The sequence below is a fragment of the Gossypium hirsutum genome, chromosome A10, assembly GCF_007990345.1.
Source record: "Gossypium hirsutum isolate 1008001.06 chromosome A10, Gossypium_hirsutum_v2.1, whole genome shotgun sequence".
NCBI lineage: Eukaryota > Viridiplantae > Streptophyta > Magnoliopsida > Malvales > Malvaceae > Gossypium > Gossypium hirsutum.
The window spans coordinates 2,160,016-2,187,860 of NC_053433.1; the positions used below are offsets into that span (position 1 = coordinate 2,160,016).

Below are 27,845 nucleotides of genomic sequence, written 5' to 3' on the forward strand. Positions count from 1 at the left end.
TAGTTTACTATATATAATTTAACCATAACTTGAACGTATTTTATCTTCTTTTCTAGAAAATATTTAAACACATAAAAGAGGGGAAAATTCAACTAAGAACCATACTCTGTTAAAAAAGATCATAAATTGGATTAAATTTAGTAAAATTAAGATTAAAAATTTTTATAGAACCAACCCATTAAACCTTAAGAGATTTTGTAGTTTAAACTAAGCAAACACACACCATTCAATTTAAACCCACTCTGTAGATTTTTGTTAAGCTAAAACCCAAAAATTTTAACAAATAATCTTACTTTTAATTTTTGTTCTTTTTAATCATTGGCTTTCTTGTTTTTAGAGATACCCCCTTCCAAAAAAAAAAAAACATGCACAGCAACACCAAACTGGGTTTTTTTTTTTTTTTCAATGGTTCTTTGTTTTGTCATAAAATTATAGAACATTGATTTTTTTTTTTGTTTTTTATTTTGGCTTTGTGGCGAATTGTTTGGTCGTAGATTAGTTGATAATGCCAGGAACTTTCTGTGGTTTATCACCAATGTTGTTTGGTCGGAAGCTTGTACAGGTAATTTAATTATTCAGATTATTTTGTTATTTATTGGTCAAATTTCATAAAAGGTCTTTGTACTATGTGTCTTTTGTGGTTTTGATCCTTCTATTATAATCGGATCTCTTTTACTTCCTTTTTTTTTTCGAAAGGTCGTGGTTATTTGGTGTAATTTAATTAATTTATTTTGGTTAAAATATGCTATATATCTTCGTATTTTTTTACAAATTTAGAATTTAATCTTTATATTTTTACTTTTCATGAATTTAACCTGTTTACTTTGCAAATTTCAAAGTCCAAATCTAATTGTTCATACAGCTGGTTTTATTTTTAATTTATTAGTGTGATATTTTGAAATAAAAAAAATTTACCTTATAGTAATATAATTAAAAAAATAACATTATAATGAACTTGAATTTAATAAAATAATTTTAACATCGTTAATAATTAGACCTAAAATTTGAAAATATGAAAAATAAAAAGACAAAGTTCCAAAATTTTGAAGAATATAAAAACTTTTGGCTAAATTTAAATTATTTAAAGTGATTAACCTGATTAGATATTTAAATTAAATGTTGATATAAATATAGTAGAAAGATCAAAATTGAAATTTGACTTTTTATATATATGTGTATATATATATAAAATTGAATCTTGTTTAAGCAGGGACAAAAAGCCCCTCTACCAAGGAAGGAAAATTCATGTCAATCAAGTGCCTGCAACTTCATTTTGATTATGGAGCTTAGGAAAAAAATCATTGCTTTCAGGGACATCATTGATCTGCCACCACCTTCTAGCACTTTAGTTTCAACAGACCAGGTAATGCATGAATTTAAAAATTAGGTCAATTATATTTGTAATCATCAACCATTAGTAATTTTTTAAAATTGTCTCAAAAATTTACCGGCAAATAAAATATTAATAATAACTTAACAGCTTTTAAGGTTGGTATAATAATTATTTTAACAGTCAATATTTGTACATTGCGTCAATTTAGTCTTAATTTAAAAAAAAATAACTCACAGCATTTACACATTGTGTAATTTGGTCTTTTTTTTAATTTTACTTTTATTTATAACATTAAGGATTAATTTTAAAATAATAAGAAAAGATGTAAATTATTGTTTTGAATTTTTGAGTATTTTTATTTTTGATATATTTTTAATTAAATTTAGTTGATAGATTTTTTTTTAACTTTTTATGTAAAAAATTTACAAAGAAAAGTAAAATTGAAAAAAAAAGTATCAAATTTTACAATGTGTAAAGGTTGAAGATTAAAATTGCTATTATGTCAATTTTAAAAAATACCTTATCATCTTTTCACTGGCCATTTAACTGTCGGTGACAACAAATATTAAATAATTAAGTAACCATTTTATAACTTTTCGAGAAAAAATATTTATCAGTAGTCGGGTTACTACAAGTGTTACATTAGTTAAAAAATAAGTTTGTAATATAATTAAAGCGATAATAAAATAAAATTAAAAATTTTGAAATAATTTCCAGTTGTTTCAATTATTTTGTGTTGCTGCAGTTGTTGATTGGAACAATGAAAGATCTTCATAAGTTCTACCCTGAAAGCATACCCTATTTTCGCATTTCAGAGTTTAAAAAATTGCCCCTTGATAAGGTATTTTGCCCACTTTTCATAAATTTTTAAGCTAAAAAATGGGTATTCTGAAGGATCGTACGCTAACTGTTTGATGAAATGCCTGAACAGGCGCTGATATACTTTTGCAAGGCATTGCAAGGCCTTGGGGACACATCAAAGATGAGCGATGAGTGGATAAACAAATATAAGTACGATATACATGATAATGACAACTGCAAAAATGTCGATAAACTCGGTATGTTAGTTAATTTTGCTCAGCCATGTTGGCAATGGTCACGGGCGAAGAGGTTAAAGTACAATTTTTTTATTTTAATTTGAAATTTTATAAATTATGCCTAAATGAAAATAAAGTCCGAGGCTTCTGACAACACCCCGGCTTCGCCACTGGCAATGGCTATGTTGTTCTTACATTTTTTTGAACTTTGGCAGTTGAAATTGCTGTGGCTACACTCAATGGATTGATTAAGATAGCAAAGGAGAAATTCGATATGATGGATGAAGATGATGAGAACAAAGAGTTCGGTCCGAAGGCTAAAACGTTTGGAAAGGTTTTGAAGGAATCGTATTCGGAGTATGGCTCGAGTAGCCCTTCTCCGGTGACACCAACTTCTGTCCTGCCTGAATTGATGAATGGTTCGCCGAAATCCTCTTATTCGTCAACACTTTTGTTGCCTCTTCGGGTTCAAGCGGTTGGGAAATCGAATCCTGTAGATGTGAAGCGGCTCGGGTCAGATATGCTTCCGAAGGTTCAAGTCCATGTTCAGAACTCATTGAACCAAAAGAAGGTTGCTGCTGTTGAGAAACAGAAGAAAGACGCAAAGGGCAATTCCCCAGTGAGAAAAACATCAGAGGTTCCCCATTTGAATTCAAGCAATGCTTCCGGTGATAGAGCAAAGAGCTCACTGAATGTATTGCCATCATCGCCTTCAGGGAGGCTACATTCCGAGTTGTTGAAAGATAAAGTAGGTGCTGAAAAATCAACATTGCCATCACCATCACCACTATCAGCATCCCTATTTCCGTCACCGTCACTGTCAGCATCACCATTACCATCACCATCAGCATCACAATTGTCATCACCACTATCAACATCGCTATTGCCATCACCGTCACCATCAGCATCACAATTGTCATCACCACTATCAACATCCCTATTGCCATCACCGTCACCTTCAGCATCACCATTGCCATCACCCTCAGCGTCACAATTGCCATCACCGTCACCACTATCAGAAACATCATCTGCAGAAGTGTTACTGCCATCCCCGCAATCACAGCGAGTAAAGATGTCAATGGATATGGAGACGGACATAAGATTACTTCCACCACCACCGAAACCGTCGGCTGAAGTTTTATTGGCACCCCTGCCATCCCTGCCAACAAAGCTGTCAACAGATAAGGCAGTAGATATAAGAGCATTTGCACCATCGGCTCCACCGACAGCAGCATCAGCACTAGCACCACCATTGTTGCAACAAAATGTAGTATCGGGAGGACCGCCATTGCCTTCGCCCCCAATGTTGCAACGAAATGTAGAAGCGGTACAAGCAACAAAAGTAGCAACAGAGTCACAGTTGCCTTCACCACTTTCAATGCTAACAAATATAACAGTGGCTGGAATACCATTACCACGTCCGCCCTCACCTCCACCTCCGGTCTCATCGAAGCCAAATGTAGTGGCTATAGGAGCACCCCTTCCACCACCACCTCCAGTCCTATTGCAGTCAAAAGTAGTGGCAACCGGAGCACCACTTCCACCACCACCTCCTCCTCCTCCTGGAACAGTATCAACAATGCCACCACCCCAACCACCGATGATCCTTTCACAGGGATCGGGAGCATTGCTGCCGCCACCGCCATCACCCCCCATGTCAAACGGAGGAGCTGCTCCACCACCTCCTCCACATGGTGCGGCAAAATCCTTGCGCCCCAAGAAAGCAAATACTAAATTGAAGAGATCAAGCCATATAGGTAACCTATATCGGGTTTGGAGGGGCAAAATCGAAGAATGTCCCATGCAAGGCAAGTCACCTAGTGGTACAAAAACTGGGGTTGCAACCATCATCATCAATGGCAAACAAGGCATATCTGATGCATTAGCAGAGATGAACAAGAGGTATATCAAGACCTGCACCTCATTCAAATTTTGTTTTTGTTTTTTTTACTAATCACACATTCTTCATTCTTTTTTTCGGCCTCAGATCGGATTATTTCCCACAAATCGAAGAAGACGTCGACAAGCATGCTAAATCAATCACAGAACTCAAAACTGCTGTCAACGCATTCAATACAAAGGACATGACAAAGCTGCTCAAGTTCCACAAACATGTAGAATCCATTCTTGAGAACTTTACAGATGAAACTCAGGTTATTTGAACATTGCTTATCAATCTTTATTGCCCTATGCTTAATGATTCTATGATTATGAAGAATGTTTTTGGGTTTGCAGGTTCTAACAAGGTTTGAAGGGTTCCCAACAAAAAAGTTGGAAGCATTAAGGACAGCTTCAGGACTTTATTTGAAATTAGAATCAATGGTCACTGTGCTACAAAACTGGAAGATTGAGCCTCCTTTGGCTGAGCTTCTTAACAAGGTTGATCGTTACTTCAACAAGGTATGATTTGGCTCTTTTATAAACATAAGATAATTAATAATAGGTCGAATTATGGTTTTAGCCTTAATACTATAGTTAAATTTAGGATTTAATTCTATCGAAAGGAGGCCAGACTCACAAGGGAAGAATCCGTCGAGGACCGAAGGACCCATCACAAGTTCGATATTGGGTCGGGGATGTCTATGCTCGGTTTTATCCTTGAGTTTTGTTTTTCAGCTCTGCTAAGAGCCCAAGCAGGTTCAGAGAGTTAGATCAAGTGGTACCCCTACCCACAAATGCCTTATAAGTCCATGTGTTCATATCCCATCAAGAACAAATGTATATATTTTTGTTGGTGGGTAAGGGTGTTGATGCTCTGTGAACGTGCCACCTTCTTGGGCTCTCAGCAGAGTAACTTCGCGAACTCATTTGGGCCCTCTGCAATGTTGGAAGACAAAATTTAGGATAAAACTAAGCATAAACGTCTTAGGCCCAATAGCAAACTTATTGAGGGGTTTGTGGACCATTGATGGATGACATTTTGCAAACTTTTCCTTTAGTGACACTGACCTTCCCTTAACAAGTCCTAATACTTAAGTATTGGCATGACTTAACATATATTTTTTTAATAATATCATTAATTAGTCAAATAGTTAATACTGATAATTATTTCAGTTAAAATGCTAATGTAGTTTTTTTTAAACACTTTTTTTACCTATCTTCTTTTTCATGCATGAATAAGAATACATGTTAACATCTTAATAGTTATAACCGTGAAATATATTGATTAAATTCTAAATTCATCCGTAATAAACGTATCAAAACCAAAATTTTACCTAAGTAACACCATTTCCTCCCTAACCAACCAAAATTCATACAATTTTAAAACAGATCAAAGGTGAAATAGTCGCCCTGGAAAGAACCAAAGATGAATTAACCAAGAAATTCAAGAGCCAAGACATCGATTTCGACTTCCAAATCCTCGTACAAATTAAAGAAGCAATGGTTGATGTTTCTTCCAATTGCATGGAACTAGCAATGAAGGTAAGCTCCAACTCAATGTCTCCATTAATCAATATTGAAAATTCTTCTTAAAAAAAAAACTTTGGTGTTAAAAATAAACCCAGGAAAGAAGAGAAGTGAAGCTAAGAGAAAACGAAGTATCCAAAGCCAAAGCTGAAGCTCAAAGGAAAGTGTGCATTAAAATGCTGTGGAGAGCTTTCCAATTGGCTTTCAGGGTTTATACATTCGCCGGCCTAAGCCATGATGATCGTGCCGATCAACTGACCCCAGAATTGGCTGACGAAAGCCAGATCGATCCTCAATAATTCATTATAAATATAAATTTAAATATATATATATATATGGCTTGAGGAACTTGAATTGAAGTTTCAAAAGGGCTTTGTAAATTTAAACTAAGAAAATTTGCAAACTCAAAAAAGCTTGAGATTGTAATTTTTATGTCATTCATTTTTTCCCTTGTAACCAACGTCGAACTATTGATTTTTCTTATTAAATTAATAAAATGTTTATTATTCTTTTTTATAATTTACTAAGTGTAATATCAAATTAATACGGAGTAGAAAGTGTTGAAGAATCGAAATATAAATGGACAAAACTCATCCACAATAATTCAGTATGGTGGGATTGGAGAGATATATGTATATATATATGTGTGAGATAATCATACTGGATAATCGTATAATTCATTATATATAATAGATTAAATTTTACTATCAATCCTTATACTTTATGAAAGTTGTAGATTTAGTCTCGTACTTTAATTTGACTAATTTTAGTTATTGTATTTTTTAAATTTTTAGTCTTGACACAGATAATAATAATCAGCTTACTTTAGTTAAATTCAATTACTAGTGTTATGCTATGCGTACAATTGTAAATTTAGTATATGTTTGACAATTGAATTATTCTAAATCTCTATTTTTGTCAAATTTTAAAATTTTAATCTTACGTGAATGATAATCGTTAATCCATTAACTGAATTTTTAGTGAATAATATGTTAAAATAACAAGCTCACATCACATGGCATTAGACATATGATGATATATTTGCTTATTATTAGATTTTGAAAATAACATAACTTAATGAATTTAACCGTTATTGTTTGTTGAGTATTGAAATTTTAAAATTCGAAAAAATATAGAGATTAAAAATGACTAAATCCACAACTTCTGCAAATTACAAAGACTAATAATGGAATTTGATTTTTTTTTATTCACTCCAACTTCACACAATTATGGATTTAATGGAGCAAAGCTTGCTGGTTTCATCTTACCGTTGTAACGATCATTGCATCAATGGCTATAGCTTGCAACCAGATGGTTATAAGCAGTTTCAAAGCTCAAAAGGCATCAATTTATCATGTTACAGATATGTGCACCCTAAGCTCCCTAATTATTGTCATACGTCTCACTCCGCTTCGCTTCACTCAAGAGATCTCGTCAAATGTCTGCCTCATCAAGACTCATTGCCTTATCAAAGAGATCTCGTCAAATGTTTGCCTCATCAAGGCTCATTGCCTTATCAAAGGCAAAGGCCTTGTCACGCCTTGCATGCCATCGTCATGCAAACTCCAAATGACCAGTGAAGTGAGACACAACTCAAAAGACATACATTAACACATGTCAGCAGTGTCACATGACTCAACCCATGAATATCAAGATGATGACACCTATCCTAAAGTATGTACATATAGTTCTCCAGGGACAAAATCAAAAAATTACTTTAAGAGATATTAAAAGATTAATGTGCAATTTTATCATTATACTAATATGTAATTTCTTAAAAACTTAAGGGACTAAATGATAAATCTATCATTTTTGAAGGGCAAAGGTTACCACCTACCCCGTTTACCTTTGTCCCTATAGCTTCCATACACTAAAAAAGGAAAACATTTATGGGCTTAGATAGGCTCTCGACACACAACAATGTAAACCATCTTCCTTTATCTTGTCTCTCTTTTCAACAATGTCTAAAATAAAAATTTTAAATTCTCACGCAATTTTTGATAACAATATCAAATACTTTAAAAACTACACTTTTTCACATACTTTTTAAAAACATATTTTTAAACAAACTTTTTTACAGCACCAAATTTGTCCTTAAAAAATTATTAAAAATTTCAAAAAGTTCATTAAAAATTATATTAAAATTAGTAAACCACTGTTGTAACTTTGCATGAACAGCAAGAAATGTCAAAATGTTCTCCTCTCTAAGTTAAAATTTATATTTCTTACCATTATTATAATCTTATTCTAATCATTAACATAATTAATATTGTTTAATTCGATTTTGGGAACACATATATTTTGGTTCTTTTTCTTTTGAATATTAATTTTATTATATGTTTTTATCATATCTGGCATACATTTTTTCCAACACTTAAATCGAAAGATAATATATTATAATACCAGTTGAATTAAAACTCAATTGACATTTTAATATTTTTATATGAAGATAATTAATTAACTCGAACAAATCTAGTTAGTAATAGAAGATTTTATTAAAAAAATATCATTACTTTGATTAAGGTGGAATTGATTGACTTGTCTTTAGGTAAATATCAACAGCTGATGATAATTGAAAATCTTTTGAGTGGTTAGTGGTGTAAATGACAAAGTTGTCTTTTTCTTTTGTCCCCACATTTAATTATCCATTGCTTGCCATACATTTTCTCTTATCATTAATGGAGGCACATCAATCATCTTGCCCTTTAATTCTAATATTTTAATGCTCCACCAAATCATTTTCTACCCTTGTCAACGTTTTTTTAATTCTCATCTAACCCTTTGCCATTGAAATACAGTCGAAACAGTGAAATATGGTGCAATACTGTAAATTATTGTTATGGGTTCACAAAACAATAATATTTTATCAAGTCTTTATGAAGGTATATTATAAGTTTAGTGTATGGTTGAACTCGAATTGGTGTTTTGTACGACACTTGGCATTTTTACCCATAAGTGTCTTATAGCATATAAGACATGTGTTTGAGTCCAACTATGTGCGGGATATAAAAGCCTAAGGAGGCCCCTCAAGTGCAGCAGGCTTGAATTGGTGCACTTTCAAGAAGAAATGGTTTAGAAATTCTCCAAATGTGTCAAAGATTTTTAAAGCTTTCAAAGAGTCTGAAAGTTTGAGAAGAAACCAAAATCTTGTGGAATCAAGTAAAATGTTTTGGAAGCTCTAGAAAGATATAGCTTTCTATAGAATTGTATATGTAAGTTTATATAGAATACTCTAAAAGTACAATTCTTCATCGTTGAATGTAATAAATCCTAGTCGCAGGATCAAAGGGGCTTGACCTATATAAATTATAAAGGAGATAGGCCACCTTTATTTGTATACAAATAACTTGGCACTTAAATAGTAATACTTCTTATCATTCTCTCAAACTCTCTTCTGTAAGAATCAAGTATAATGTCAAACTCTTTCTCTTGTGTGTTTTAGGTGAGGCTTAAGTCTAACTAGTGACTTTTTGATCCGAATAGAAGGTTGACTTGGGTATATATTAGTAGAAGAATCGAGCAGGTCATATGTTGGTGAAACTAAAGTCTTGGCTCATAACTTAAGGTGCAGGTTGCACCTTCTCAAGCTCGATAATGTTGTAGAAGATTCACTAGTCAATTAGAGAGACATGTGATTGCAACGCATTGAATATTCTACACCTCAGTAGCTAAGGTTTTTTTCTAATCCAGTTTGGTATTTAAACTGACGACCTACATGTGGTATATGATAAAGAATTTTTTTCATTTTAAATTTTCAATTACATTTAGTTTAATTTATTTTAAATTTTAATTTAATATAATTTATTTATTTTATTTTGATTAGTCAAAACTCTTGTTTTTTCTTCAATAGTAATTTGTTAAACATAGCTCAAAACACAATTTTTTAACACGAATTTCTTCTAATATTGACAATACTTTTATGAAATTGAGGACTTTGTGAAAATCAAGTCATATTTTAAGCATGTGGTCCCTCTTAAATAATTCATACATTTAACCATTAAAGTGATCTCAACTTCAATAAAAAGTAAAATTTGAGCATATCCTTTAGCAAAATAGAGAAAAATCTAAATAAATAGAATTATTCTTACCATTAAATTTAATGTCATTTACTAACTATAAAAAAAAAACTAACACACACAGTTAGTGTTTTTGGGTAATTTTTATAGCATTTAATTAATTTAGGTATCAAATTAAAAAAAATTATCAATTGTGTGCCAAATTCGAAAAATGTGTAAAGTTTAGATATCAGGAAAAAACTTAAATATCAACTAAAAAAGAATTTAAATGTTAGATTAAGCGAAATTAAAATAATATAACATTCATCTTTGGATCTTGCTAAGCTTGTAGCAAGGAAAGTCCACAACAGTGAGTTATCATTCTTTCCTTCGTGGCTTCTACGATTTTGCATTTAATTTCGTGGATAAACACGAAAGACAAAATCAAAATCACTAAACAAAATCAATTAAACTAATCTTCCAATCATATTCAAATACGTATTTGAGTAATTATTACTTTCTTTAGAAGTAAAACCACGCTACCCTAACCTCAAACCTCTGCACATATATATAGTCCCACCATTTGTTCCTGCTTTTTTCTCTCGCTTTTACTTAAAATTCCTTTTTCCTTTTCTGTTTACTTCTCTGGGTCATAATTTTTTTTGAGATTTTTGTTTAAGCTTTGTGGGGGGAGGGGGTTGCCCTTTTAACTATGGCTTCAACGTTGTTACTGGCTCTGGTTTTTGTGATTGATCTTATTGCTTTTGGACTTGCTGTTGCTGCTGAGCAAAGGAGAAGCACCGTGAGTTTTCTTCATACAAAAAAAAAAAAACTATCCTTTTGTTCTTTCCTTTTTTTTTTTTGGAGTACTCTTTGCTGTATATGACTAATTTCTTATGGTTTGCTTATTTTGTTTATATGATTTCCTGAATGGGTTTTTGATTCCATGTTGTAGAGTTTAGGCTTTTTAGTTGTAAGGTAAAAAGTTGCTTGCTTTCTAGACAAAATGAATATTTGTTATATAGCATGGTTGTTTGTATTTGAAGTTCCAAGTTTTCAATAAGCGCCCACTGTGAAAACTAAGCTAGAAATGCACTTGGGTGCAAAATATTTAACAATAAAGATGGGTTAAACAAGATTTAGTTGCAAGTATTAGTAGTTTTACTTACCGGGAAAACCGTATTTTGGGCTAATTTAGTATTCCCGTTGAATTCAAAAAGTGATCTAGTTTGGTTCTAAATAGGCTAAATGCCCAAATTGAGACCAAACGTCTTTTGGGTTGTTTACATAAGGGACAAATTTTTTAAAATGGTGTCTAATATTTACAAAAGTGCTCAAATGAGGTAAAATCTTTTCGAAAATACTCAAATAAGTGCTAAACTATTTCAAAAGTGCTCAAATAAGGACTTCTCAAATGTAGTATATCATATTTTAAAATATGTTTATTGTTTTCATTTCTTTTCAAGTTATATCTACTTCAGTTGTCATGTGTTTTATTTTAAACAAGTCAACATTCACCTAATTTTTATGACAAACAGAGAAAGTGCATAAAAAGTCTTTATTTGAACACTTTTATAAAGGTTAAGCTATTATTTTATCATTTTAAAAAAATTGGCGCTTATGTGAGTTACACTTAAAAGGTTGGGCCCTAATTTGAGCATTTAACCGCTCTAAATACATCCTTTTATCATCAAGCTTGTTTAGTTCATGATAACAGGAATATTCAATAAAAAATGTAGGAAAACACTAAGAGGAAACCATGCTGAAAACATTGTATATCTTTAATACCATTTTAGATGCTATGTTACTTCAAGAATGTTTTAATTTAGAACTTGAGGCTAAGGGAAGAAATGTCTTTGTTGTTCTTATTGATCCCAAATAGAGTGCACATGGCCTCTGAAAGAGGTTATTGCCTTGAGATTTAGGTAATGTATCTGTTGGTTCTAAGATCATAGGCTGGCTATGCTTCTTTCGATGCCAGCAGGAATGTTTCGTAGTTACAAACAATGTATCTACAGCGAACGATATTTGGTTATGCCGGTGCAATCATCGACAATTCTAAATGGGGACATCCCTTGCTCTCTGTTTGCAGGCCACTGTTCACAATAATGGGAACGAAAGTTTTTGTGTTTATGATAAGGATATTGCAACTGGCTTAGGTGTAGGTTCATTCCTTTTCCTTCTAGTCGGTCAGATACTAATCATGGTGGCTAGCCGATGCTTATGCTGTGGTAAAGCCATGAAACCGAGTGGCTCTAGAGCATGGGCAGTTGTACTCTTCATCACTTGCTGGTAATATTTTTTCACTGCTTTTTAACTCCTCGTGTTCGTTTCCCCAATCGTCTAATCAACGTGTTGCATCGGGTATTTCAGGGTGTTCTTTCTCATCGCGGAGGTATGCTTGCTAGCAGGGTCGGTCCGTAACGCATACCACACCAAATACAAGAATCTCTTGGATAATCCTCCATCATGTGCAACGTTGAGAAAAGGTGTGTTTGGCGCCGGGGCTGCATTCGTTTTCTTAACGGCCGTAGTTTCCGAGCTTTACTATGTTAGCTACTCGAAAGCAGCTAGGGATGAGAAGCCTAACAACTATGCTAGGGACACTGGAGTGAGAATGGGAAACCTATAAGATGAGTATATATCTGTGGTCATTGATGATCATATGAAATATTCTTATGTAGTAATTCATTGTTAATTTGACCTTGGTGTGTTTTTGGTGTAGAAAAACTTAGATGATAACATCTGTGATTGACTATACATTGTATCTTTGACCATGCTGACTTTATCCCTTTTTTTTCCTTCTGCTTTTCAATGTTTTTTACCTAGGGTAAATTCAGAACTTTTTTTTAGAAGTTAAAAGTTAAATTATAAATTTAATTTTATTATTTTTTATAAAAAATTATATCATATTTTTATTATTTTTGGAAAGTCGAAATGCAACATTTTTCACGTATTAACTTAAGCTTTATAAATTTTTCACTAATTTCATTGTCCTTGTCTACCCATTTGGTGTCACCCTGACCTATTTATAAAATGTTGTAAAAAAAAGCATAATTTTTCATTCAAAAGATGTTTCAAATAGTCACATTCTTTACTCGTCTTGTAGTGTTTTTATATATAGTATTACACATGGTACTTCCATCACTGAGTACCTTCATCAGAGGACTTTGTCAATGTATCTCTACCAAAGGTATTGTTCACTCAAGTCCTAAAAACACATAAGCCCATCATTGTTAGTTAGACAATTTATATTGACGTGACAATTATCACCTATTACTTATATACCCTACAACAACGCATTACTCATCAATCTAAGCCATTTGAAAGAATCAATGAACCAACCAAAAGGCTACCATGTGCCTCCATGGGCCTATGCCTTTATAAACTTGTCTCACACCTGCATACCCTACAATATCACATTACTCATCAGTCTAAGCCCTTCGAAAAAATCAACGAACCAACCAAAGGCTACCATGTGCCTACATAGGCCTAGGCTACTAGACACAAACCATACCTCTCCTAGCTCCTTCATTCCTCTCCATATCCTCCTACTCCATCAACCAATCCTCCAAGAACACCCAGCATCTTAACTTGACAACTCTCCACCCACATAGATGAACCGGCCTTGCATCCTTCACCGTCTACTCCTCCTTCCAGATCCCTTTTATCAAACATATAACAATCTCTCACCGACCAATTTTTATTTCAACAAAATTCAATAAATTATTACCTAGAATCAGAGGAAAAAAAATATATTTTCTCAACAATCCCATAGTAGATAAAAACTCAATCAAAGGAAGCTGATGCTATAAAAACAAATTAGGAAACAGAGAGTGGAAAGTGTAGCCCCAATGTCCACATGCTCTGGATCTCTCAACTTAGAGAGGATGAGAGCAGACCATGTTGGAACAAAGATTTTGGTGCCTACTAAACTAGTAATAATGTAAACATAGAAGTACACGGTTTAGACTGGCCAGCTAGAAGAGGGCAAAAAAAGAAGAAGAAGAAAACTAAAGAAAAAAAAACCCTACTTTCCAACCAGACAAAGAAAAGAGAATGATTCTCAACAAGTGGTCATAAATTATAAAGAAAAAGAATCTAACTATATTACAACTATTCAGATATGTCCCTAAATATGCATATCCACATCAACGACCTTCCATCACATTCAGTTTGCCCAGCATAGCTGGAAAAAGACCCCATTTTTGAACTTTCATATATCATATAGGTTTTGAAACTATTGGCAAAAGCTGAGAAATCCAACTTTGAAAGTTCGAATTCGTGTCTCATTATATGCGATTATAATGTGTGGGTTTTCTTCTTATGTGTGAGTCTTATCCAATTATTTTCGGATTAGTCTGACTTTTGTCCGATTTTCATTCTTTATGCATTGTATTAATTGTATTTTATATTACAGTTTGGTGTGTCGTATAAATTTATACTTATTTTATACTTATAATTTATACTTGCCTTTGTCTTTGTGTTACCGCATATATATATATATATGATATATCCCTCTTGAACGCCTTAGCTTAATGGTAAGATTAAGGTCTCAAGTTCGAGTACTTTATAATTCTTATATAAGTGTGTAAATTCTCTACTAAATTTAATCTAATTAATTAATTAATTAATTTATAATTAATTATGATGATTGATTCTATTCCAACCGTAATAGTAATAATTATAAAAATAACATATCCCACCATCTTTCCCACTTTTCCATTCATACACCTAACATGCAAATTCATATTCTTGCATTATGTAAAGATGTAGAGAGTACAAAATAATGTACACCTAAAACCCAGAGCTGAATCTGAAAAATCACAGCTTTGTGAACAATAATCAATCTAAGGGGCCAAAAAAAAAAGTAAATGAGAAAAAGGAATCTCCTACATATTAACATTGAATATATGATTAAAATTTGCTTTTCATGGTTTGATCTCAGAATCAACCCATGGTATGTTGTTGAGATCAGTAGAGACCAGTTCATCAATATCATCCAGGTTCCAGTAATTTGCCATGTCCATGCTTGCACTAGGCAATTGCCATGTCTGTGAACGACTACTGTTTGCTTCGCCAGTGTAGTTATAGATACTTGGTGAAATGGAGCTAGAACTTGAGCTTGAAAACGGGAATTCTTGGCCTTGAGTTTGAGGTAACAAAAGGGATGATGATGAACCCATTAGCATGTTATTACAGTCCAACAATGGTGGAAATGGATGTTGTTGCTGCCATTGGATTGCCATCAAGGAATCAAGCAACAGCCTATTGCTATTATCACTAGAGGCAGTGCTGGTGTTAATGGCGGTGCTGACAGCTTTGATGCCAGGCTTGAGCCGCTTGTTTTTACGACCACCACCGACAGGTACATTCCGGAGAGTGCCACCTTTAGTCCAATGTCTCTTACAAGCCTTGCAGAAATGTCTAGGCTGTGATTTGTTGTAGTTATTGTAATAACAAAACTTTGTGTTCAAAGAATCACATCTAGGACACTTCAATGGCTGCTGGTGCTGGTTTTGTGTGTGTCGCTTCTTGATTATTGACGCTTTTGGTAGTGTTTGAGCCTGCAACAAAGGTTGGCTCCAACCATGACCACCATCGCTAGAAACCTGTTTAGAACTCAATCCCATAACACTATATATCTTTAATCTAAGCTATATGTCTCACATACATATATATACATAAAATAGTGAGTTTGTTTTAGACTTTGATAAACAAATAAAGATATGATGATTAATATATAGAAGCATAGAAGAGGAGAGAGGATTTCTTTCTTAACAATGAAGGTGAAAGTGGGGTAGGGAGGGTGAAACGTGGGATTATTTGGACCGTTGATGGTGGAGAGTGATTGGATAGGCTGTAAAGAGCAAAACGTAGAGTTCATGTTACATGCTACACTAAGTAATAGTAAATTAATTAAGGTATGCTACAATGTCATGCATATCGTATAGTGTATATACATATAATAATCTTCCCTTAACATTTAGGTGGGGGGAGAAAATGGGTCTCTTAAAACCTATAATTTGGGAGTTATGAAAATAGTCTCGCATGTCATGATAGCTGATAGATGATTCTTGTGATGATGATCTTATGGGCCTATGTACATGTGATTATGCACGTACGGGCTCGCCCTTATGTGTGAAGATCCCCAAGTTGGTTTTTTTCACTAAATATTGGCTCGAAAGTTGGCTCTAAAAACTTTAAAATATTGTTATTTCTTGTTAAAATTTTAATAATTCATTTAATTTTTATATAAAAAATTTGACGTGAAAGAGAGTGTTTGAGTGGTCGAGTATAGAAGTAGAAAGGAAAAAAGGAGAAAGTAACAATTGAGAGAGAGACTACAATGAGTATCTTGGCTCATATTTGGGCCTCGAGCGCCTTATAAATAGTATTGTCGATCCTTTTTTGAGATTACATATGTCTTTCTATTATTGTTTTCGTACTACATAGATTGGCTAACCTACTAATATTCTTTTCCCCTATGTGCAGGCTGCCTTATCAGGATAATAAATAAGCGTAGTATATAGACGTCATGTGGTCTCTCAACATGTACTTACCTTATTATTAATCTGTGAGACAGGTGTTTCAAAGTCTTAACCAGTGATATCTAGTCTTTATTTTTAGTCTTAGCTCGTAAGACGAACTCTCTAAGTGCCATTAATTAATTCAGGAGATATACATATAACACGGATTAATTTTATCTAAATAATAATAATCAAAAGTGAATGGTTAAATGGTACCTAAAAAGCTCAATAAGCACACATCAACTTTTGGTGTTGGAATGAAATGGCATTCGGTATGCGATTAACAAGAGAATAATCGGTATAAAATTTTATCTGATATAATTAACAAATGTCATTATTAGTTGTATCCATGAAAGGCTTATCAGAATATGAATATGTATGCAATTGGACAGTCGCTCAAATTTTTAAACCATCAAAGGATCGAAATAATTAGGCCAGGGATGATGCATAAGTATGATTTTATTTTTTAAAGTAAAAAATCAGTAATAATGTAACCTAAATCTTTTGTCGGTTGGTTAGGTAAAGTAGATTTGTATAGCCATTTTTCAATACTTCCCATAACATCTGTCCCACAGTTTAGAAAGTGACTAAGCACACTAGCCAATTGAACGAAAACATGTCTTTATCGATCGTCTGGGAAACCAGTTGGTGGCTACGATAGCGCCAGCGAGGGTCCTCTGCAAAGCACCAATACCCGCCTGTGAGGAAGGAAGCGTCGCCGCTGAATTTGTTTTGTTACAATTATTGACTTGAAATTTGTTGATGCTGAAGAAAGAAGTATCTTCTTGTTCTCGGAATAATAGTTCTTAATCTGGTAATTTTCTCTACATTAGAAACTTTACAATGTGCTTTTCTTCATCATCTTGCCTGCAGCATTAACGATACGAAATTATGATTCCGCAGGTAACGACTCTCATATTATTGAAATTTGATTCGGATTTTTTATTTTTTATATTAATTTATTTTAATTTTTTAAAATTTATTTTGATAAAATGAGTTTTATTTTATAGTAATTTATATTATTTAACAAAATTTTAAGGTATTTTCATAAATATTTCTAAAAATAATATTTTTTTTAAAAACTTCTAAATTGTTTTCATTATTTCAAATATAAAATATTTATTTTTATATCATACAAAATTAAAATTAATTATATATTAAATAAAAAACAGAATTCAATTAGTCAAGAGTCTATTGATGAGAAGGCACTGGGGAAAGCTTGAACCCAATTGCTACAGTGATGAATATAAGCACAATTGAAATTTCTGAAGAGTTATACATTTGTGTACTGATAAGACCATTCACTATTTCTTGAAGCTCGATCTCTCTCCCGGATGAACCATATAGCTAAGAGAAACCATGAACCAGAATAGAAGAGCTTGCCCCACCCATGAGTAAATATTTCGTAGTAGCCTCATTAGATCGTACATCTTTCTTGGTATATCCAGATAATAAGTAGGAGCATAAACTGAAACATTCTGGAGCTATAAAGATAGTTATTAAATCGTTAACACCGCATAAAAACATTCCTTCTAGAGTAACTATTAATACGAATAACAAAAACTCAGCTATAACCATTTCTGTACATTCAATGTACTCTACGGATAGAGGAATACATAGAGTTGAACATAGTAAAATAAGAAATTAAAATATTTCATTGAAATTGTTCATTTGGAAATTTCCTGAATCATAGTAAAATAAGAAATTGAAAGATTTCGTTGAAATTGTTTGTTTAGAAATTTCCTGAAAAGCTAATAATAGATTCTTCTCTCCATCGGAACAATAAGGTCGTTATGCTCGTTACTAAACTTGTTGAACAATTTTTTAAGAATACTTTTAGAATAAAAAATACATTATTAATATCCCTAACACCCACCCAATTATTTTATTACATGCCAAAATAGTTAAACTAGTCAAAACAACAGACTTGTTAGAAATAAATTTAGTAAAAAAAAAGATTCACACGTGTGTGTATACGATTGCACGTGAGAGAAGTTGGGCTATGAGTCCGGTTATAATTGAATGATGAGATAAAGATGGACTTTTTCAATTTTCTAGTTTATGGGTCTCAATTAATCTTATTCGAAACCCAATATAAATTCAATAATTATCCATTTTGATAGAATTTTTTGGTCAGAGTCTCCTAAGAGTCCCTATACTACTATATAAATTTCATTTTAATCCCTTTACCAAAAATTGCTCTAGCTTAATCCTTATATGTTAAAATTTTATTCAAAGCCTGATACATTTACAACTTTTCATTAGGTTACTAATAATTTGAACAAAATATATCATACTTAATTGATATACTCATGACCGACTGGATCCATAAAAAACCAACCATCTCGAAAAAAATTCATGTATTTCTGAAATACCGAACTGCTAAATTATTAGTAACTTAATAATAGATTATAACAATGTCATGATTTGAATAAATTTTTAATGTACAAAGATTAATCTAAAGTAGTTTTTAATAAAGGGACTAAAATGAATTTTACATAGTAATATAGGGACTCCCGATAAACTTTGACTGAATTTTTTTAGAAAAAAATATCCAAACTGCCGTAAACTAGGACACTAAATTGTTTTATTTATTATTTTTTAACAGCTTAAAGTTATTTTATTAAATTTAATTTTATTATAAAATATAATTGTCGAATAGATTTATATAAATTAAATTTTTGAAAATAAAAATATAAAAAATAATTCTAAATTTATGGCTAGTAATATAAAATTAAGACATTTTAATCTATATATTTAAATTTAACAAAATAAAATATACGATATTAAATAAAAAATAATTATATTTTGTAAAATACGAACGGTGCCATTCCTTATTTACGAGGAAGGAAAAGCAGTGAAAGCGAATGCGAAAAGAAGGCACATGCTTTAGCTTTTTAAGAGGCGGCCGACTATAAAGAGGCTGCTTCAGTTTCACTTTCTTAAATGCATTTGTCAGAAACCAATTCGCCATGTCTTAAATTTATTTCTTCATTTAAAATTGGAAAACAATAATAACAGTGTGGACATAGGAACATACAACATGTTTTTCCTTACCATGATGTCTTGTTACAAAAATCACATGATCTATTTGACATTGAAGGTAAAATTAATTCATAATTATGATTGTTAAGTATTTGTTTTGTTATCCTCTCATTTTCACGTGTATACATAAGATACGATTTATTGAAATAATGTGTTATAGATAATTACGTGTCATGTTTTTTTTAAAAGTTACATATATTTTAGATATTCTTCAGAGGATTATAATAAACAAGTGATACTATACAAGTAGTTTATACTCATAACGGGTGAACTATTTAAAAAATCATTAAATTGATAGATTGTCAGATTGACATACACATCAAACGTTTTATATTACAGTGTAACAATGTAATGTAATATAAATTATTAAATGATAGTTTTTCTTGTTTAAAATATAAATTATTGGTAATCCTATGACAAAATTTATTAATGAAATTATTGTGGGAATTTTTTTTTGTGAAAATTGATTTTATCTTTAAATTTTTATCTATATTAATAAATAACAACCACTAAAAATAATTATTTACTTCAAAATTTTCAAATTAAAATTTCAAAATAAGATTATTTTCAATAAAGATTCTTTTTGAAGTTTTTCTTTTTACCTACAGGGTGGGTTTAATTGATGTCAATAGATATTGTTTAATAACGTAAGATATATTTCTAGAAATTAGTTTGTCTTATATGTATTTAATGAATATTGTCTACTTAATTATATGTAACTTATAGTAAACTACATGATATAAATATTAATATAAATAATATTAAGGAATATAAAACAAATTAAAATAAAGAAGGAAAATCTTGGAGAAGCCATTGGTCAAGAACTCAAGTGAAAGGGTTTCATCAACGTAGATTTCTTTTTGTTTTTGCTTACATCATCATCATCATTATTATTATTATTCAGCAGCAATTAAACCGTATCTTTAGTCAACTTTGGGTACATTAATTAACAAGTGGCCTTACATAAGAAAGATCGTAAATGAGTTCATTAGCATGTGCCCAACTTCCCCAAACCCTATAAATTGGACCTAAAATCAAATTGAATAATGGCAACTCCTTACAAAAGAATCATTCAATGTAAATTGCACGACTTAAACAATAAATAAATGTGCCATTGCATCACATTCAGAGATGCAAAATGCATATTAAAATGGGGTGATATTGCTGTACTCATTGACTTCTCAATATTATGTCTATCATGATTGCCAAATGGTGAAATATACAAAAACATGTCTTTTTTATATCTATGATTCAATTGAGTGTACTTTTTTTATAAACACTCAATTAATATTTGTTTTTTTATTATACTATTTAACCTTAGAAGATGACCTAATTTGAGCATTAAATATAGTTTAAATATCAATTTAGTCTTTTTTTAATATGAAATGGTAAAGCTCACTGCCATAGTTGATGATACCGAGTTGCTACTTGGGTATGTTTTTCTATTTCATTCCATATATCTGAAGAATTACAAAAGATAATATTTTATACTATCATGTTCATATATTTCGAACACTGAGAATCAAATACAAAATTTTCAAGAAAAATGAAGGGGGAAGCAGCCTGGTTTGAAAGATGAATTTGTGGCAATTACATGATTAATGGTCCCAAACTGGATCAGGATAATGGTTGCAATTGGTATATAAATCTAAGAGAATATGGTAAGACAAAGAGATAAATTACATATAAAAGAACACACGCATGGTACCATGATGTAAACCAAGCCCAAGAGTAGGTGTCTTACATTAATTGGAGGCAGCTGAGAAATCACTTTCATGTCTTATTCAAGCAATTACATCCTACATTATCTCTGAATTTTTTGGGTTAATATATAATTTGATATTTGAATATGGTTTTAATGTTCAATTTAGTACTTGAATTTCTTTGTTGTATCTATTTGGTACCTAATTATGTTTGTTAAAAGTACTATGGAGGCCCATTTATTAGGAATTAAATTGTAGTTTGCTTTCTTTACTCAAAAAATAGATAAATCAGTCCCTATACATTAGATTAAAAAGTAAACAGGTTCTTTTATTAAAAATTTTATCTATTTTCACTGTTAAAAATTGATCTTCATACATCAGCATCAGATATACGTGGCATGTCACATTTTAGTGTTTGGTTATTCTATCAACCACATCAGTTTTAAACAATAAAAATAGATAAAAATTTTAACTAAAATGACCAATTTGCTATTTTCTAATAGTGAAGGCAAAATGCAATCTGACTCTTAGTACGTAATGTTCGACCTAACATCCAAACTAAATAGTGTCATATGACCCAATGAATATTTGACACATGTGCTCTAATAAAAAACCATACATACTTAATTGGGATAAAAGAAAACTCAAAAACCAAATTAAATTTTGAAACCATGCGTAAGTGAGGAAAAAACACCCCAAGTATCAAATTGAACACTAAAATTAAACTCAGTTACCAATAGTAAATTAACCTTTTTCTTCAACCAGTAATTGGATAAAATCAAATAAACCCAAATCTCAATTATTACTATCTTTATGTTATAAAGCATGAAAAACATGTATAGTAAAAGCATGATTTAACAACATACTTTTCTTTTCTTTTTTTACTTTCAAAATTAAAAAAAAAAAACAAACAAACAAAAAAAACAGCATACTATTCTTCCTTTTCATTTTCATAAGTTGAAATCACAGGCAGCAAAAAGAAAAAGGATTAAAAAAAAAACCCAAACTGAAAATATTTAATGAGATGAATTGAACCTTATTATATATAAATCTATACTTACAAACTTGATGTTGAAATATTGCAAAAAATACAACAATCTGATATAATATGATGAACAATGCTACCTTCTTCAACTCTAACATCCTTACTTTGCCTGTTCCAAAGATGAACAGTATAGCTTTGTCTTCGGATTTGCTCGAGTTTACGACGTAACCAATCCGATTGAATCCAATTATTAGGCCCTCGGAATAAGCTACGGATCCGACTCCAATCGACCGGATAAAAAGCCGGCGGTGGCAACACGGTGAAGTTAAATTCAGGCCCATTGGTAACTCTACCAACTACCCTTGAAACTAAATAAGGACCATTGTGACCCCATTTATTACCATCAAAAGTAAGTGCAAATTCTTGTATGAATTTGTACAACAATGGATGATGTTTATCAAAAATCAACACAGCATTGTTTAATCTACTCCAAGTTTTGGTCTCAATTTTCATGGACTGTGCACCAATCACATTGCTCAAATTGTTGAAACTTTTTAAAACAATAACATCTGTGTCGATATAAACGCCGCCGTATTTGTATAACAAGACCAATCGGAGTAGATTAGACAGGTTTTGTCCTAAAGAAACCTCACCTGGATTGATATTGCCTGTCTTTAATCGATTAAACCATGTTTCTGCATATGTGTGCTTGAATATAGAACCAAAATCAGGACTTACAGTGATTAAATTAAACCCCATGTTTAAAAATGGTTTTAAAACAGCATTTCCTTTTGGGGAATCTAATGAAGTGGATACAATGACAAGACAAGCTTTGGGGTTTGATTTGAACACACTTTCAATGACAAGTAATTCTCTATGACTTAATGAATGTAATGATGAAATCCATGTCATGAAAAAACGAAGCTTACAGTTTGAATTTTGGAAAAAAGCCCTTAATTTGGTGGAGAAAGTGAAACCCTTTGCTGTTTTTGTTGTCCTTAATTGCAAAGCCTTCAATGTTTGAGGACTAAAACGATGAGGTTGTTTTTTTGGCTTTAAAACCATTGAAATGTTGGGGTTTTGTAAAAGAGATAAATGGGTTTTTAAATTTAAAGATGGGTTCTCTTCTTTCACTGCATACATAACTGAGGAAGATGATAATTTTTTCACCGGTTTGTCACCGGGAAGGATCTCCAGTAACAAATTGGCGGGCTCCGGTGAAGTTTTGGCGGGAACAGAGAGGTTAATGTAGAAAACAGAGAAGCCATTACAAGCTAAAAGAAGAAGAAGGAAAAGTGGTAATAAAAACACAAAGCTAAAGACTGAATTTTTGGTATGATGGAAATTATGGTAAAGTTTAGACATTTGAAACATTGTTTTTTTTTTTTTGGTTTTTTTTTGGGGGGGTTGTAAGAAATTAAAGTGGATTTGTTGCAGATATTGATGGTGGTGGTAATAGTTTCATTTGTACATGAAAAAAAATTAAGAAAAAGAGGGCATTTCAATGGAAGCTAGAGGAAGAAGAAGAACAGGGGCTTTAATGGAGGAAATTGCAAAATAATGGGGATTTAAAAAAGAACAAATTTATTGTAGAAGTGTTTGTGTGGTTTTGGACCTTGAAAGCAAACATGTAAGCAAGAAGAGAGGTCTCTCCAACTCTCAAAGCTGCTTCTATTATTGCTATTATTAGCCAAAAGGAAAAAATAAAAATAAAAAATTGTTGTAATAGAATAGTTTATTTTTGGTTTAAATATGCACTCAGTCCCTTGTCTATTTTTACTTTTAGGAATTTAATCTCTTTGTTTGTCAGATTTGAAAAGTAATGGGTTAAATCATTATTTGAGGTCTAAACTTGTCAACTACTTTCATATGGGAACTTGAACTTTTTTTACCCCAATTTAGTCCCTCAACTTGGCATTTGTTCCCACATTAGAGCTTAAACTTTTTTTGTCCAAATTAACCCTTGAACTTGGCAATTGTTCCCATGTTGGGGCATGAACTTTAAGGTTTTCAAGAAAATGCCATGGATTAACTTGGACAAAAAAAAATTTAGCTCACAATATGAGAACAATTGTCAAGTTCAAGGATTATCTTGGATAAGAAAAGTTTAAACTTAGGTGTGGGAACAATTGTCTAGTTTAGGCTCAATATGAGAATAATTATTGTTAAATATGGAATCCATATGTACTTCATGGTAATTTTTTTGGACTTTTACTTTTCTTTTGAATTTTAAGTTTTAATATTTTTATAATTTTCAAAATATTTGTCAATGTGATATATAAAATAAATAATATAATATTAATAGAAATTACACAGAAATTATCATGCAAATTGCCGCGTTATGTAAACGTATTATTATACCAAAATATAATATTAATAAACCTTAAATCAGTACTATTGGCATCATTTATAAATAATTATAAATGTTTGAAGTGAATCTTCTCATGTGATATATATTATTCTTTCCTTGACTAATAATAGGACTCAAACTGATACATCAAATGCCAGCCAAAGTAGTGGAAAATATTATTGTATATTGGATAATGATTGATTTATAATTTATAATTTATAATTTATAAATAATAAACTAATAAATGTTTGAAGTAAATCTTTTTCAAGTGAGAAAAATATAAGGTTAAATTAGTTATATAGGTAGAAATAGTTTGTTAATTAGTTATATTGGTTGATTTTTTGAAAATTTAGAAAAATAAATTGTTTTGGAGAGAGAATATGAAATGGGTGCGCTTTCTGCACAGTTGACAGGAAAGCTCGTACAACTTTTTGTTGATATGTCAGGGAAATCGTGGCCAACTAGACACGTTTTCTTTGAAATTTTGAGAAAACGCTTCTATCTAAGCGCACATTCCTTAACATGTCAGTAGAAAGTTCGCCCAACTAGACACGTTTCTATTTTCTCTCTTCAAAATATTTCAAAAAAATCCAACTATATAAGTAATTAACAAACTATTCAATATATGGTTAATTTAACCAAAATATTATTCTTTCATTGACTAATAATAGGGCTTAATTAATTTCTCAATCGATACATTAAAATGCAGCCAAATGTCGTGGAAAATAATGCTTATTATTCAAATAAATGATTGGACCTCAATGTTATCTGACTTTGATTTTCCATTATTTAAAATACCAAATATAAAAAATTTAATGCACGTTTTAGTGCTTGAATATTATTTTTTTTTTCATTTCAGTCTTTCACATTGTCGAACTTTTCAGTTTAATCATTTGAATGTTAAAAATTAATTGCTGAATTATTTAATTATTTAATTAATCATATATTGCCACATGCCATACAATGATGTAATAATGATGTCATCATAAAAAATTTTAAAAAATAAAAAAGTATTAAAAAATTAAAAAATTACAACAATACTATAAAAAATTACTAAAATGTACTAATTACTAGAGAATTATAAAAAATATTAGAAATTTTAATATTTTTAGAACTTTATGAATCACAAGCTTGAAAATGAGATCATTGTCTATTCAAAGAATACCACCTATTATAATTATTTTATAATTCAATCAATTGAAATTTATAATTGGTAGATATTTTTAGGTGATAAATTTAGAGAAAATTTACAATTTTTTAAATAATAAAATAATTTTATTTAAATTAAATAATATTTAAATTATTCCAAATATTTGTTACTATCTCAAGATAAATTATTTGTCTCTAGATCAAAATCTTAAAAACTATTGTCGAGTGCTTGACCATTCTAAAAAACTTTGGTACAAAATAAAAAGAGTATGTGTGCGATGATGAATGAAGGAAATTTACTTCAGACGTTGAATGGGAAGCTGAGTCAAATAAATATGCTGTTAATAACACTGGTAAAGTACTAAAAATTGATATATTTTAAAATATTAAAAAGTTGAAATAGATATATATTAGAATTTTATTAATACAATTTAAAAAAATTATAAAAATTAATTTTGTTACAATAGACAATTTTTATCAAATTTTTAATATTTTAAATGTGATTAGCAAAGGTATATTTTATGAAAAAATATAACAATTTTTACTATTTTAATATTTTTGTACAATCTTTTATGATTTCTAATCATTTTTAAATTTTTTAAATATTTTTTATAATTTTTTTAAATTCCAACATAATTTTAATTTTTTAAACAATTATATATATTTTTATAATTTTATAAAATTTTTATTTTTTTTAATTTGTAGTTTTTTTTCTAAATGATGAAGTCAATGTATGCCCTGTGGCAAATTTATGATTTATTGGATATCCAAGTCAAGTTTTTTTGTATTCAACCATTTTTTAAATGCCCAAGGGATTAAACCAAAAACATTTGATAATGTTAGGGATTGGATTTTGAACGTTTGATAGCGTTAAGGATTGAAGTCGGCAAAAAAACACTTTAAGGACCAAAGTGAAAAAATGTTATACTTAAAGGGTTAAAATGTTCATTATATAAAAAATGAGCTTATTATTCTCAAATAATTTAAAAACAAGTATGGATAATGTGGTTTTTTGGCTTCTAATTTCAATATTAGGTTTATTTTGGTTTTTTTTTTTGGTTTATTGGTATTTAACTCTACAATTAAGTCTAATTTGTTAATTTGGTTTTTGAACTTTTGAAAGAAATACAAGTTAGATGACATTTGAAAATTATAAAAGTAATTTTTAAAAATTTTTCTAAGTAGTGACATGATATAATCTTGTAGTATCAAATTAATAAATATTGATAAAATCCAAATTTAATGATGAAAATGGCTTTAGTTTTCAAATTGTATCAAAGTAGATAGAAAAATACGGTTAAATCACCTTTGAGGCCTGATTTTGGCGACTTTTCTCATATTAGGGTTTGAATTTTTTCTTGTATAAGTTAGACACTGAATTTGGCAATTGTTCCCACACTGGAGTTTGAATTTCTTTTAATCCAAGTTAGGCCATAAACTTGGCAATTGCTCACTCATTAGGGCTTGAATTATTTTTGTGCAGGTTAGTCCTTAAAAACCCTAAAGTTCGTACCCCACTATAGGAACAATTGTCAAGTTCAAGCCTTAATATGAGAATAACTACTAAGTTCAGGGACTAACTTGAACAAGAAAAGTTCAAGCCCTAATATGAAAATAATTGCCTGGTTTAGGACTCAATGTGAAAACATTTACCAATTTTAGGGCCTAACTTGGATAAGAAAAAGGTCTATCCCCTAATGAGGGAATAGTTTCCAATTTCAAGCCCCAAAATGTAATTTAACCTTAAAATACAAATATGACAAAAGAATTTGCTAAGTTCAGGGATTAAAAATTATATTAACCAAATAATTATTTCGTTAGTTGGTTGCTGTGTGTGGCGTGGGGGGATGTTGCGCCTGTCGGTAGGCCACACGATAAAGGGTATTTTTTGATCCCACATCGACTGTCTTGTTAGTTTCTTACGAATTTTGTATAAAAAATAATCAGGAATTTCAATTATTATGTATCCTTTTTGACTAAAGAAAAGCTGCTCCTATGTATTTGTCATATGCAGTTCAACCAAAATAAATTACTGCCTGTGAGACCATGTTTTCATAATTTGTAAGTTGAAAGATGATCTATAGATATTTTTTAGGGTATTGTTCACTCATGTTATAAAATTATTATTAAATTATTTGATAATTTTCATTTAAGTCACTGAACCATTCAAGTTTTTTTATTTAAGTCATTGAATTGTTAAGTTTTATTTTCTTAAGTTTGGCTTGTGAGCTTCAAGTGATAATTCGATGATTGGTACGTTAGATCAGCACTCATCGACGTGTAGAAAAACATACCTTAGGTTCAAGTCAA

At 30.9% G+C, this 27,845-nt stretch overlaps 4 protein-coding genes across 4 annotated transcripts; 2 read left to right on the forward strand and 2 right to left on the reverse strand.

The window, feature by feature from the left end:
* The first annotated feature begins 1,220 nt into the window (after positions 1-1,220).
* LOC107924999 (uncharacterized protein At4g04980) lies at positions 1,221-6,297 on the forward strand. Its single transcript, XM_016855573.2, has 8 exons — positions 1,221-1,363; positions 2,079-2,174; positions 2,265-2,391; positions 2,586-4,272; positions 4,358-4,523; positions 4,606-4,770; positions 5,641-5,793; positions 5,877-6,297. The coding sequence occupies exons 1-8, from the start codon at positions 1,280-1,282 to the stop codon at positions 6,075-6,077; spliced, it is 2,679 nt and encodes an 892-aa protein (XP_016711062.2). The 5' UTR covers positions 1,221-1,279; the 3' UTR covers positions 6,078-6,297.
* Positions 6,298-10,067: 3,770 nt separating this feature from the next.
* LOC107924931 (uncharacterized) lies at positions 10,068-12,550 on the forward strand. The gene is made up of 3 exons (XM_016855509.2): positions 10,068-10,575; positions 11,866-12,065; positions 12,147-12,550. Exons 1-3 carry the CDS (start codon positions 10,486-10,488, stop codon positions 12,403-12,405), a joined length of 549 nt encoding a protein of 182 aa, XP_016710998.1. The 5' UTR covers positions 10,068-10,485; the 3' UTR covers positions 12,406-12,550.
* A 1,963-nt stretch (positions 12,551-14,513) lies between these two features.
* Positions 14,514-15,483, reverse strand: LOC107925089 (dof zinc finger protein DOF1.5). Its single transcript, XM_016855654.2, has one exon. The coding sequence runs from the start codon at positions 15,404-15,406 to the stop codon at positions 14,705-14,707; it is 702 nt and encodes a 233-aa protein (XP_016711143.2). The 5' UTR covers positions 15,407-15,483; the 3' UTR covers positions 14,514-14,704.
* A 6,588-nt stretch (positions 15,484-22,071) lies between these two features.
* On the reverse strand, positions 22,072-23,710 carry LOC107924960 (lactosylceramide 4-alpha-galactosyltransferase). The gene has a single exon (XM_016855539.2). The coding sequence runs from the start codon at positions 23,408-23,410 to the stop codon at positions 22,109-22,111; it is 1,302 nt and encodes a 433-aa protein (XP_016711028.2). The 5' UTR covers positions 23,411-23,710; the 3' UTR covers positions 22,072-22,108.
* Between the last annotated feature and the right edge of the window lie 4,135 nt (positions 23,711-27,845).